The sequence below is a fragment of the Ctenopharyngodon idella genome, chromosome 9 (assembly GCF_019924925.1).
Source record: "Ctenopharyngodon idella isolate HZGC_01 chromosome 9, HZGC01, whole genome shotgun sequence".
Classification (NCBI taxonomy): domain Eukaryota; kingdom Metazoa; phylum Chordata; class Actinopteri; order Cypriniformes; family Xenocyprididae; genus Ctenopharyngodon; species Ctenopharyngodon idella.
The window spans coordinates 33,649,559-33,662,787 of NC_067228.1; the positions used below are offsets into that span (position 1 = coordinate 33,649,559).

At 38.5% G+C, this 13,229-nt stretch overlaps 1 protein-coding gene and 1 long non-coding RNA gene across 5 annotated transcripts in view; both read right to left on the bottom strand.

Annotated features, from left to right (window-relative positions):
• Positions 1 to 1,419: 1,419 nt before the first annotated feature.
• Positions 1,420 to 13,229, bottom strand: part of nfe2l2a (nfe2 like bZIP transcription factor 2a) — a 43,889-nt gene continuing 32,079 nt past the window's right edge. For 2 of the 4 annotated variants that reach the window (XM_051906385.1, XM_051906383.1), the window contains exons 2-5: positions 9,535 to 9,807; positions 5,132 to 5,227; positions 4,874 to 5,020; positions 1,420 to 3,346 (exon numbers count right to left, since the gene is read on the bottom strand). In XM_051906385.1, the coding sequence (XP_051762345.1) occupies positions 2,123 to 3,346; positions 4,874 to 5,020; positions 5,132 to 5,227; positions 9,535 to 9,804 (1,737 nt within the window). In that variant the 5' untranslated portion in view covers positions 9,805 to 9,807 and the 3' untranslated portion in view covers positions 1,420 to 2,122. Of the gene's footprint in view, positions 3,347 to 4,873; positions 5,021 to 5,131; positions 5,228 to 5,700; positions 6,607 to 9,534; positions 9,808 to 13,229 lie in introns of those variants that run through there. The other 2 variants (XM_051906384.1, XM_051906386.1) reach the window with 2 other exon arrangements.
• On the bottom strand, positions 5,701 to 6,606 carry LOC127519022 (uncharacterized). The gene is made up of 2 exons (XR_007931704.1): positions 6,475 to 6,606; positions 5,701 to 5,942 (listed from the first exon to the last, which is right to left on the bottom strand). It is a non-coding gene; the product is annotated as an uncharacterized LOC127519022 (long non-coding RNA).

Genomic DNA, 13,229 nt, shown 5'->3' on the forward strand with positions numbered 1-13,229 from the left:
TTGAAACTGAAGCCTTTTCTACCTCAAAGGCATATGGTTTTGTTAAATCTCAAGAATTGTGGTAGATGTTGTATGTATGTAGTGTTCTACGGTGTTGATGGTGAGGCAAAATGGAAAAACTTTCCAAGAAAACTAACAATTTGAGCTCTAAATCCTTAAATACACTGTAAACCCAAATAAGTTGGGCTAACTCAAAAAAATGTGAGGTAATCAGTTACATCAAAATTTTGAGTAATGATGTTCCAGATTTTAAGTAAGCAGAACTATTAAGTTTTGAATTTGTAGGACTCATGCATGTAAATTGCTCCTAACTTGAAGTACTGAGTTAGCTAACTTATTTTGATAGCAATTAATATTTGGTTAATCAACTTTTTTATTTGAGTTCTTGCAAATCATATGAGTTATTTACTTCACTGACAACTCTAACAAGTTGTCAGAACTCAAAGTTGAAAAGTTGATTTTGTACTCGCATTTTTGTTCTTAACTTTAAATTTGAGTACACCAATTTATACATTTCACTTGAAATTATCAGGTTATGTAACAAACTAATTCAGAAAATGCTAATTTGTTAACATGTTAACAATAGCATGGTATATCACTGAATGAGTGCAGCAACTTAAAACATGTAACTTACTATAAAACATTAATCATTACTAAATCTCACACATAAAAAAAACAAAAAAAAAAACACTTAATTTTAGCATTTGTTCTCCCTTTCGAGTGCCATGGGCAAAGCTTGCTGGGAAAGAAAAAAAAAAAAAAATCCCAGCCCAGTTTCAGTTAAATTTAAGTTAGTCTAAATTAAAAGAAATGAATTCAAACAACTCAAAACAATGAAACAGTTCAGTTTACTTGAAATATGTCAGTGCTGTGAACTCAAGAAAAAGAGTGCTAATACTCATAACAGTTCATTTAACTGAACTAATTTGTTTAAGTTTGTCCTACTCAAACCAATTAAGTATTTTGAGCTTTAGGGTTTACAGTGTAATGAACAACCTTCTCCTGATGGATTATGATGCAGTGGCGAATGATAAACAGCGGCCTCAAAAATTATTTGGACTCTTAAGCTACTCTTAAACTGGATTAATGTCTGCATCTGATAAAACCAAATGGTATTCACAAACATATTTTCCACCTTTACATCATCATATCTTCATGATCCAAGTAATCCAAAGTGTCTTTTTTGTCTTCATTTTGAATAGCATTACTTTTGTAGTAGACATGTTGTGCCATCGTTCTCTAAAATATAGGCCACCTCTTTTGATAATTTATATGTAATGAAAGTTTTGCTTAATCGATTTTGACTCTGCATCCATATTCCTAATACCCACTTCCTCTTTCCTTCCATTTGCTGACCTACTTCGTCATCAAACCAACTGTGTCATCACAAACCAACTTCCTTTCAAAACTGCGTCAGACTTTACTGCTTTAAATATTTATTTAATATAAAGCCATAAAGTCAAGAGATAAAATAGCAATAGAATAGTAAATTAAGATATAAAAACTGACATAAGTGCAGACTTAAAATGATCACAACCATTTTTAGCATACTAAAAGGTGATCTATTTATATACAGTACATTTGTTCCTATCTCAATAGCAAATAAAGTATAAATGTATTTACAAACCATATAGGTCAAAGAATCTCAGAGAAAATATAAAGGAGTACAAAATCCAACAGAGATTAAGAATATTAGGAAAGTAGAATACGCAAAACGTATATAATAGTTCTGCCATTTCAACAGTTGATGTATAAGCAAAATACGCTCCTATTTAATTGTTTCTTTTGCGTAAAACTTACACCGCGTCCTAACCAGTTGCGTAATAAGTGACGATGTTCTCGACACTACATGCAACTTAACTGAACCAAATCAGAACATAGTTGATGTTTAATGTGCAGCAAACATTTTGGACCAATGAGATTTCATTGTGGGCAGAGCTACCCTCCACAATGCTGCACAAATAGAAGCCATTTGACAGACAAACTGTCCTGTGGATGGTTAGGACACTGACGTGGCAGAGCCTTTGTCGCTTTATTGCGTCGTGCCTGGTTAGGACATGGTGTTAGCAAGAGAAAAGCAGTACCAAAAAACAGAAGCAAGGAGAGAGAAGAAGGAACAGAGCTAGTTATTCTTAACAAGAGTCTTTTTAAGGCGAGGAACGAGAAAAACGGTGCCGTCCGCAGTGTGCTGAAGGGAGTATTCGTTGGGTGAGAAGGGCTTGCCGTGTTCGTCTCGAAGCATACCGAAGACTTCTTGGTACAGGGTACTCAACTGCTGTTTCATCTCTCTCAGACTGGTGCTACGTTCGCTCTTCTCCTTCTTCAGACGCTCCTTCTCCTCCCTCAGCGAGTCCAGCTCGTACTCTAGGCCCACGATGTTCTCCAACTTCCGCTTGCGGCAGTTCTGCGCAGCGACCTTGTTCTTGCCCCGACGGCGGATGTCTCTGACGAGGGCGAGTTGGGCCTCGTTGAGCTGGTGTTTGGACATCATCTCATTGAAGTCATCCACAGGCAGATTGATGATCATGTCCACGGTAAACGGGATCTGCAAGGCTTTTGCTCTCTGTTCATCACGGGAGAGCCGGGCCTCGGAGCGTTTCTTCTGCTTGTCTTTGGTGAAGGGAGGTTTGGAGTAGCCACTGGCCTCCACCGGCTCTGTCTTTGGGTTCTTTGCTTTCATCTCCTGCTGCTCTGCGGGGGATTTATCTGAGAGAGATGTCTGAGCTCCGTCATTAAGGTAAACCAGCGGGAATATCTCGGTATAATCGGACTCCGTGCCTCCCGGACTACCGTCCATCTCTTCCGAGTCGGAGTCGCTAAAACCGAATGATCCATCTTCGTTCAAGGACTTCCCCGGGGAGCTCATGTGAGGACTGGAGTCCAGCGACAAGCCAGAATCAGAATCTGGGAATTCCACAATGGGTTCTGGTTTTCCTGAGCTGAGGTTTCCAGGTGAGAAGCTTTGCAGATCCATGGGGTTTACAGGAGAATCGCTGGCAGTCTCGGCCAGTTGGCTGACCATATTTCCTCCGTCAGATGTGAGAGGGCCACTGTTCACTTTTGCCTCCATCTCAGGATAAAACAGCTCATTAAATTCTTCAGGTCGGAACTCGGCTCCCACATCTGGGACGTTCAGACTCATCTGGCTGAGGTTGGGTGACACCATATTATTGAAGGATCCGTCATAGGTGTTGATGTATTCAGGAGGACACACCTCGGTCTGGACGGACGAGAGATGGTCCATCCCAGGCAGATATTGACTGTAGCTTGGGTTCTGTGCTTCTCCGGAAGGTTTCATAAATCCATCCATATTCAATGTCTCTTGCATCTGCATGTTGAGGCACTGCTAAAAATACAAAAGAGCAGCTTATGAACACCATAATTCAATGTGAAGACTCGTATGAGACAAAAAGGGGTTACAATATGAGTTGGGATCAGAGAATTGTTACACTTTTTCACATTGTCTGGCAAATTGGCAAAGTTACAGTTGAGTGTTTCTACGCTTGACCTGCTCAGTAACGTTGTAGCCCGATGCTTCACTCTGTAGAATTCAATGTATTGGGGAATGTTGATGTGAGTCATATAAAAGGACCTAAAAGTGTAAGTTCACCCAAAAACAAAAATTATCCCATGATTTACTTGCCCTCAAGCCATCCTAGGTGTATATGACTTTATTCTTTCAGTCAAACACAATCGCAGTTATATTAAAAATATCCTGCCTCTTCCAAACTTTATAATGGCAGTGAATGGTACCCTAGATTTTGAAGCCCAAAAAAACGCATCCATTCATTATAAAAGTAATCCATACAGCTCCAGGGGGTTATTAAAGGCCTTCTGAAGCGAAGCGATTTTTTGCAAGCAAAATATCCATATTTAAAACTTTATAAACTAATAACTGGCTTCTGGTAACGTCCGTATACACGTTCACGAGAGAGTCGAGTTCCGGTGTGTGACGTAGGATGTAGGAGTAGCGTAAGCTTAGGTGAGAGTAGACGCCTCTAGGGCTTCAAAATCTTGGTTACTGTTCACTCCCTTTGTAAAGCTTGGAAGAGCCAGGATATTTTTTAATATAACTCAGATTGTGTTCATCTGACAGAAGAAAGTCATAAACACCTAGGATGGCTTGAGGGTGAGTAAATCATGGGAAAATTTTCATAACTTTAAACCTTTTTTTTTTTGTGCAGTTATGAGCCATCCTGTGTATTTTGGGGTACAAATGAATAAATTCAAACATAAACAAAGTATACATCCCAAGCTGCGTGTCAAACCACAGCATGAGTTCAGAGAGGGTCATTTGTTTGTTGCTCAGCAACAGGGTTGTTTGCGCCTTTCTAAACCACAGGTGGTATAAACCAGAGTACACAAAGAAGTACCTCACAGCCTCTCTCTCTAGAAATGAGGATGAAGAGATAGTTTACTAAAAAATGAAAATTCTATCATCATTTACTCATATCATTCCAATAAGACTTTCGTTCATCTCCGAAAACCAAGATATTTTTTAATAAAACCTGAGATTTCTGTCGCTCCACTGAAAGTTGATGTAACCAAAACTTTTCAAAAAGTCTATAAAGACATTGTAAAAGTGTGAGCATGGTTGAGCATATCTGATGTGCATTGATTAAGGTTTATACGTGAATAAAAGCCTAAAATTAAATCTGTTCATCATTAATTACTTTTGCAGTCTCTGTGAATGTTTTGAAGTGTCAAAACTTTTGGTGGAAGGAACTTTAAATGGAGGGAAAGAAATCTCTCAGGTTTCATTAAAAATATATTTTGGTTCATCTTCGAAACACAAGTTTTATGGTTTAGAACGACATGATATTTTTCAAGTTAATTTTGTCATGTAAGGTGAGGTCTGGTTTAAGGTTCATACCTGCAACTCTGGGAGTGAGAGCAACTCCATCCAGGCTTGATCCAGAGAGCCTGGCAGCAAAGGATTCTGGGTGAAGGCTGGGGTGTCTGCAGGCATCATAAGATCTGTGGTAGGTGGAACGGAAACATCCAGGCAAGGCGGAGCTGACTTTACAGACCACAGAGAAGAGAGAGACAATTAGACTGAAGTGCAGAGACATGTATAGGTGTTGTGTTGCCGTGAGGTGTTATATGGGCGATATATATATCCTATAATTACCTCAGCTGGCTCATCTAGTGGAAAAGTCTCAGCCAGGAGCTGCATGCATTCATCGAATGACAGGGCATCACCTTCTTGCGCTGCGAAAGCCCCATTCTGCAGGTACACAGTCAAATATATCCCAATAAAACCATTGTATTTCCAATACACACACAGCAGGAGATGTACAAGAAAATGCAGTTTCTTTGACTGGATTAGTTCTCTAAACTTTGACTTACAATTATTAACAAGGAACATCTATTATCTCTGGTTACTGGTAAAGTGGAAGTGTTCATTGTGTAGATGTGGATTTCTGTAAATTATGTGTGCTCTGGATGCATTAATTCAAGGCTTAATCATTGGTAATACTGTTCGATCGATGTTACAATGTGATGTGGAATCTGAATCACTTTTGTTGAAAACATTGAAAATAAAACTGAAATGTAATGTCATCAACATACAACAATGTACCCAGAGTTAATGTTGAAACAATTTTCAACTACACTTCAGTGGAACATCATCAAATTCCTGACCATTTCAAAATTTGGGGGGAAAAATCGTATAAAATAAAAATGACATTTGTCCAGCAGTTGAGTCACTTTTTTCTTTTATTTAATGGTTTAACACAATCAATGACAAAAAGATACAGAAGATCATTCTTTAAAAAAAAAAAGTAAAAGTGGCACAAAAATGACAAAAACACTATAATCTTTAAAAATATAAATAGTTTCAGAAGTCTGATGTCATTATAACTACAGGTGGTCCAATGGTTCGGGTTTTAAAAATCTGGCTTACATCAGACTACCGCCTCTTCCTTTGGCTTCTCTGAAATCTGAAAAAGAAAGCATGACGTTACTTAAGAACAAGTCAATTCATTCTCACTCAACACAAAAATATTCTAACTATGATTATAGTATCATAAAATTCTGTTTATTTAAATCCATTAATGCTTCAATATCAATGCAGTTTCAACAATTAACATTTACAAATGGAAGCGCTATGGAAGGGGTGTCCAATCCTTCCAGCCCAGATCTCCAGCCCTAATTAAACACACCTGAAGCAGCTAATCAAGGTCATTAGGATCAATGAAAACTTCCAGGCAGGTGTGTTGCAGCTAAACTCTGCATGAAGAGGGATAAACACCTCTGAGCTTAAGGATGGGACGGAAACATTAGTAAAAGAAATCCATGAAACTGCATAGCATTCAAGTTTTTCAAGTTTATCTTGTAGAATAAAACAGCTTAGACTTTTCCAATGAGAATTTCTTTAAAACACACAAACTTCAGTCGGAACAGGCTAAAAACTGAATGGAGATTGGTTACATTCTTCACATTTAATATTGATTCAGAAATATAAATGATTACCTGATGAAGCAGAAGAGAGTCCCAGGTCAGGTGATTATGCTGTCGACTACAACTCAGTGTATAATCAATGTCAGGATTATCAGGAGGGCACTTCTCATTTCTCTAACTGTCCATCTTCATCTGCCTTCACTCCTACTAAAGGCAAGAACGCAAGCTGCTGTGCAAGCATAGAGTAACTGCTGTAAAGGCCGGAACACACCAAGACGACGGTCGGCCGTCGGGCAGTTTTTGTTCGTCAGCCGACTAAGTTTTCTCAGTGCGTTCCGCACCGTCGGCTGCAGTTGGTCCTCGTTGGCTTTTTTTTTTTTGGCCGATTTGAAATGTTGAATCAGCGTCGGAGCTCGTCAGTACGTCGGCCATCTGATCATTCTGATTGGCCGTTCAGCTACTGCCACCTGCTGGTACGGAAATGCATTTCATCTTACGCAGGCGCAGAATGACGTGCTACTTGGCCGTCGGGTGTCGAGTGTTGGTTTGGTGTGTCAGGGCAACATTGGACACAGACACTGCCGAAGTGAGCCAACCCTGCAGTCTGCTTTCGTCGCCACTAGTTCGTCGGCTTGGTGTGTTCCGGCCTTAAGACATGAGTCTGCGTCTGAAATCACACTGAGTAGGTACTTCGCGACCGTTAAAAAGGCACATTCTATATAGTATGAATGTGTGTAGTATGAATGAAATTCAGACGTGCTTCATCTACCAGGTTGTCACATTGTCATGTGACCAACGGCGTCAGTTGCGTCGCTTCACTGCAATTCATAAATCCTCTCCCGTGGCCTCATGGGATAGTAAAGTGTCTATCGAATGCACACTTCAGAATCTCGCTGGAAGTAACAAGTCATCCGGGGACTTTTCGCCTACTGTTTTTCGAATATTACGCATTCGGACATACTACTCTGTTGGCGTACTGTTTACCGCATACTATATAGTAGGGAAGTATTCAATTTTGTAGGCAGCGATGGTCTAAATGGGACACGGGACATTGTAAAGTGTGACATGCTTGCTTATGTTTGTGTCACTTGCACTTGAAGAAATCTGCTAAAGGTTGTTGGAACTTTAATCAGGAAATTTAAATAACACTTTAAATGTATGGTTTGTTCAAATATTTTTAAATTAATGACATGTACCTAATAACAGTCAGTAACGATACAAATCAAACAACAAACAAAAAAAAAAAACAAGCATGCAAAACAAAATAGAGAAATAATAAAGTAGATGCACCATTATGCCAGAGAAGTGGTGTAAATATGTCAGGTAGTTCAATAAACAAGACAGATGCACCTGTGTTTTCTCTCAAATGAGGAAGCATCAGTTAGACTACTGAGAAGTACACATGCAGAACCAAAATGGGTGTTTCTTAGGAGCCGTTTACATGACACCTTTTTCAACTAAAAACAGACAACTTTTTTGGCTGTTAATTTAGATGATGACAGTGTTTTGGGGACCTGAAAACGCAAACTTTTGAAAAAATGGTTTCAAAGTGCAAGTTTTTGAAAGCGATACCATTATTGTCTCCATGTAAACAACAAAAACATAAATTTGTGAACACAGTGACGTCATGCGCATGCGTATTATGTGTTCAGTTTATAGGCGTGTAGTGTTTCTTTTGTGACATCTCCAACTACTGGCCTGGCAGCAAAATGCAGCATTTTTAGTCATTTTCGCAGTTCAACCGCTACCCAAAGGCCCATCCCTAAACCAAGCCCAGTGGATTAGAACAAATTGGGTAAAGCGGTTGAAATGCCCATCGTAGTTTGAAAACGCCCCACTGATTTGGGAACACCACTAGCATTCTGTAGAGATATATTTTAATATTCTTGTGATCAAAATCGTGAACACAATGGCCAATCAGAGACATGTATGTTGAGGCCGTGAACCCAATGGCCAATCAGAGACATATATGTTGAGTGCGTGAACCCAATGGCCAATCAGAGACATATATGTTGAGGGCGTGAACCCAATGGCCAATCAGAGACATATATGTTGAGCAGTGAACAGTGGCCAATCAGAGACATAAATGTTGAGGGCGTGAACCCAATAGCCAATCAGAGACACATGTGTTGAGGGCGTGAACACAATGGCCAATCAGAGACATATATGTTGAGGGCGTAAACACAATGGCCAATCAGAGACATATATGTTGAGGGCGTGAATCCAATGGCCAATCAGAGACATATGTGTTGAGCGCGTGAACCCAATAGCCAATCAGAGACATATATGTTGAGCGCGTGAACCCAATGGCCAATCAGATGTGTTTAAGAATCTGCTCAACAGCACTCAAAATGCTAGGGGGAAATGCTGGTATTGTCACATTTTAAAATTTCAGTACTGACTTGGTACCGAAGTCGGTACTTTTGACAACCCTAGTCCACGCCAAAGAACGATAACATTCTGTTTATTATAACTGTCGTCTGCCACTTTAAATGCTTGAGTTCTTTAATGTCAGGTGGATTCTTATTGGCTGTCAATGTTTTTATCATTCATCAGAAAAAAAAAACATTCTGAAAGTAATTCCATCGATATCGTTCCTCTGTGCCGTCATTGTTATAGTTGTGGTGTGGACTTTTCAGACTTTTTTTCATTATTCTCACAGAATTAGAATGATTATTAAAATGTTATAGTTATCGTCACTGGTGTGAACGAGCCTTTAGCCAAAAAATAGTAGGCAGTTTGCTCCTTAATTTAATGCCAAGGTTATGCAAGGAAAACTCAAGCGCGTCCATTTCGTACAAGATTGAAATCACGTAGTACATCTGCGAAACACAAGTTTGCTTGACCTCTTCAGGGAAAAGTAGGTCTTTAGAGTCCTATCCATGTCATGTTGCGATTGTTTGTGAGTGTATTTGCTTTCCATTTCGTAGAATTGCGTTTACGCAGAAGCCTTACCTCCCGAGTTCCATTAATTATACCATAGTGGCAGTTACCAAGCAACTAGGCAGCTGCACCCTGTAATATGAGGGGAGGGTGAGGCCTGTTGAGCACCTATGTGTGTGTGTGTGTGTGTGTGTGTGTGTGTGTGTGTGTCTATGATAGATCACACAAGATGGATTTGTGCATGCGTACCTGTGCAATTTCTCCATTTGTTGTGTTGGTTTGCGTTAGCGTGCCGCTGGCCGGAAGGCTTCGAGGCACAAACTCTCCAGTCTCCTCGTCCAGCTGGAGTTGTGCGAGTAAAGCTTTCTCCTGCTCCCGCAAATGCTGCTGCCGCTTCTCCTCCTCCTGCTCACGCTGTCGACGCAACTCCACCTCCTTCTGTCTGTAGCTGAAATCAAACACTTCCCTCCCCGCACCCAGGTCCACGTCCTGCCTCCACAGGATATCTATCAGCTCCATATCCTAGAGAGAAATAAGAGAGACGACATAAGAGGAGCTGTAGGGATGCAGCAGCACAAGTTCCTGACCACACCCGGCCTGTCGAGGAGGGATTAGGAGCCCAGCCCTCCTCAGATAAGCACACGCACAGTGTCAATGTAACGACAAGACAATATGAATAATACATGCTTCTTCTCCTTTTTCATCCCATTTCTGGGAACTACCAAATCACACATCCACACAGACGCAAACACATACACTGTGAGTGTTACTATAAATGTTAGTGGCAGATTTAAAGGTCAGCTCAAAACTCAAAAGCAAGGCCGCTGGAAAAAATTATTAATATTTCTGACCTTCAACTTCAACTAAAAAACACTCGTGGACTGTACGTGGGGAATTGACATGTCCTGTGTGACAGGATATATATCTAAAACTATTTTAAACAGTATTTTTTCTAATTACTTAATCATTATTATGCATGCTCAGATTATTTGACAGACTGTATGGGATATTTGGTAACACTTTACAATAAGGTTCATTAGTTAAACATTAGTTAATGTATTAACTAACATGAACTAACCATGAGCAATACATTTGTTACTGTATTTACTAATCTTTGTCAACATTAGAAAATGAAAATACAGTTGTTCATTGTTTGTTCATGTTAGTTCACAGTGCATTAACTAATGTTAACAAGATTTTAATAATGTATTAGTAAATGTTGAATTAACATTAACAAAGATTAATAAATGCTGTATAAGTGCAGTTCATTATTAGTTCATGTTAACTAATGTAGTTAATTAATCTTAACTAATGAACCTTATTGTAAAGTGAAAAATGAATTTGTCACACTGCAAGAGCATTTAAAATGCAAAAATGTGTTTAAAAAAGAAACAAAAATGGTGACCAGTTGGAGCACATTTTTTTGATTATAAAAAGACATTTGTGGTCATGTTTTACAGTACATCAAATACCATTTATATAATATTAAACTATTTATGTAGCTCTTCTGGTAACCACATTTCTTTTTAACTGCACACCACAATCTGGAATTTTATATTTTGTGGTGAAACATGGCATGTTTTTAACCACTTTCTAGAGAAGTATGCTACAGAGGTCTGGAGGAGTGTACACTGGCTCTGACCAATCAGCAGCCGAGAATGAAACACCACCCGCCATGTTGTTTTAACTACAGAGATCAGGGTGTTTGTCAGATACAAGGACAAAGAACAAAAAAAATCTAGTTTGCGTCCTTGTCACTGGCATGTTGATGTGACATTGGTAGACCAACAGAAATAATAAGAAGCATATTTAGATGTGTACATTGAATAAGATGAATTAGGCATGCTTTCTTCTTCTTCTTCTTCTTCTTCTTCTTCTTCTTTTTTAAGGTTTCTATTATGTGCAGTTGTGGAACAGGGTTATTATAGTTAACTAGAACTAGAACTGTAGGGGAAAAAACTTTTGTTACTTGGAATAAGATAAACTTTAACAGAATTTTTTATTTAACTTAACTTGATGTACTAAAATAACTAAAACTGAAATAAAAACGAGCAAAAACTATATATAAACTATATTTAAAAACTAATAAAAATGACAAAAACACAACAAAATAACTTGACAGTAAAATGATAACAGAAAATATCGAATAAAAACAAATTCTAAATATTAATAAAAACCATCAAGTATCTGTGCTTTATCAGATTTTTTATTCTGGAAAACTTCCAAAGCATAATATCACACTTTTTACTCCACTTCATGTCAAAATATATTATTCCCTGTTTCTTCGAACTGAAGAAACTTAAATTGACATTTTAGTATATTGAAGTTTAATGTTTTGATAGTGTTTGACACGTTTTGGTAATGAAATAAAAGTTCAATACATATTCAGCGTCTTCATCGATCACTAATCTTCCCTCATGCCTAGTGCTGGCTAGAATAAATAATAAACATGGTTTATAGATAAATACTTTATACTTTTAATACTTGCGTACATTATAAATCAAGTACTTTTGTACTTTTACACAAGCACTTGATTTAAGTACTCATCAGTTTAGCGTTCAGCTTGTTTAAATGTGAAACTGTTTCAGTATCATTTTAACTGTTAAAAGGGTTTTTTTCTAAGCTAATGACTAACAGTACTGAAGTAGTCCAGCGATGAGTCCACCATTTCTGATGCAATACTAACATTTCCAGACGGATAAAAAAGAGGCTGTATTACAAATATACTGATGCGTTATAATGCAACAGTGACCTAGAAGTAAACCCACTTAAGACTTTTCATCATCGAAACACAAATGGGAATATTTTGTAATATTCTTTCATCCTTCTTGTCCATTCATTGAAAGTCCACGCAACCAAAACTTCACAAAAGTTAATCATGGAAGTAATATCAACTGAGCTGTTTAAGTCTTCTGAAGAGACACGATTGCTTTATACAATAAATGGGTTTAATTTAGGCTTGTATAAACATTGTGCTCATATAAACATTGATAAGCGCACATGCATAGAGCACATCAAATATGGTGAACAGAAGCTGAAACGAGCGCGCTTGACACGTAAGAACAAAACTCACTGTTTCTTGTGCATATTTACCATATTTGATGTGCTCTATGTATGTGCGCTCATCAATGTTTCTATGCGAATAAATAAATAAAGTGATCGTCTCTTCAGAAGTCTTGGATTAAACCACTCGATTCATATGGAGTTCTTTTACAATCTCTTTATGGACTTTTTGAAGCATTAAAATTTTGTTGGAATGGACAGAAATATCTCAGGGTTCATTTAAAATATCTTCATTTGTGCTTCGAAGATGAACGCAAGTCTTGACATGAGGGTGAGTAAATGATTTTTAATTTTTGGGTGAACTATCCCTTTAAATTGTTAATCAGCCACTCCGCGCTATACGAGCTCTCCTGCAAAATGGTCCACGACTCCCTGTTAAAATGTTATACATCACCCTTCTGGTCATTAAAATTCTTCCCAGGCTGAGTGACAAAAATATTTATGAAACCTTGGCCTCAGCCTATACTTGATTGATAGTTGTAGGACCTCAGATCTTTATTACATCAACAGTGTCTGAGATATGGATTACTTAGTCTTTGACCTCCTCCTAGCATTTGTTTACAGAGGCGAGGCTTTGCAGAACCGTCTGCAGTGCTGCATGTATCTGTTCACGAGGTCAGAAAAACCATGTCGAGCATGTGACTCGAGATCTGGAGAAAATCAGCTTCCTATATATTTTCAGATCACAAGGCCCAGGGGACTAAACAGAGAAGAAGTGTGTACTGACAACAGAGGAACTGCGCAGTTTTAAGGAAGCAATTCTGTTTTGCAATTCTGAATCAGACATCAGCGCTGATGTTTCGATGTAACTAAATACACCAACAAAGCTGGAGAGCACTGCTCCTGAATTGTACTGGAATGAAAGCACTGTCAATGTATTA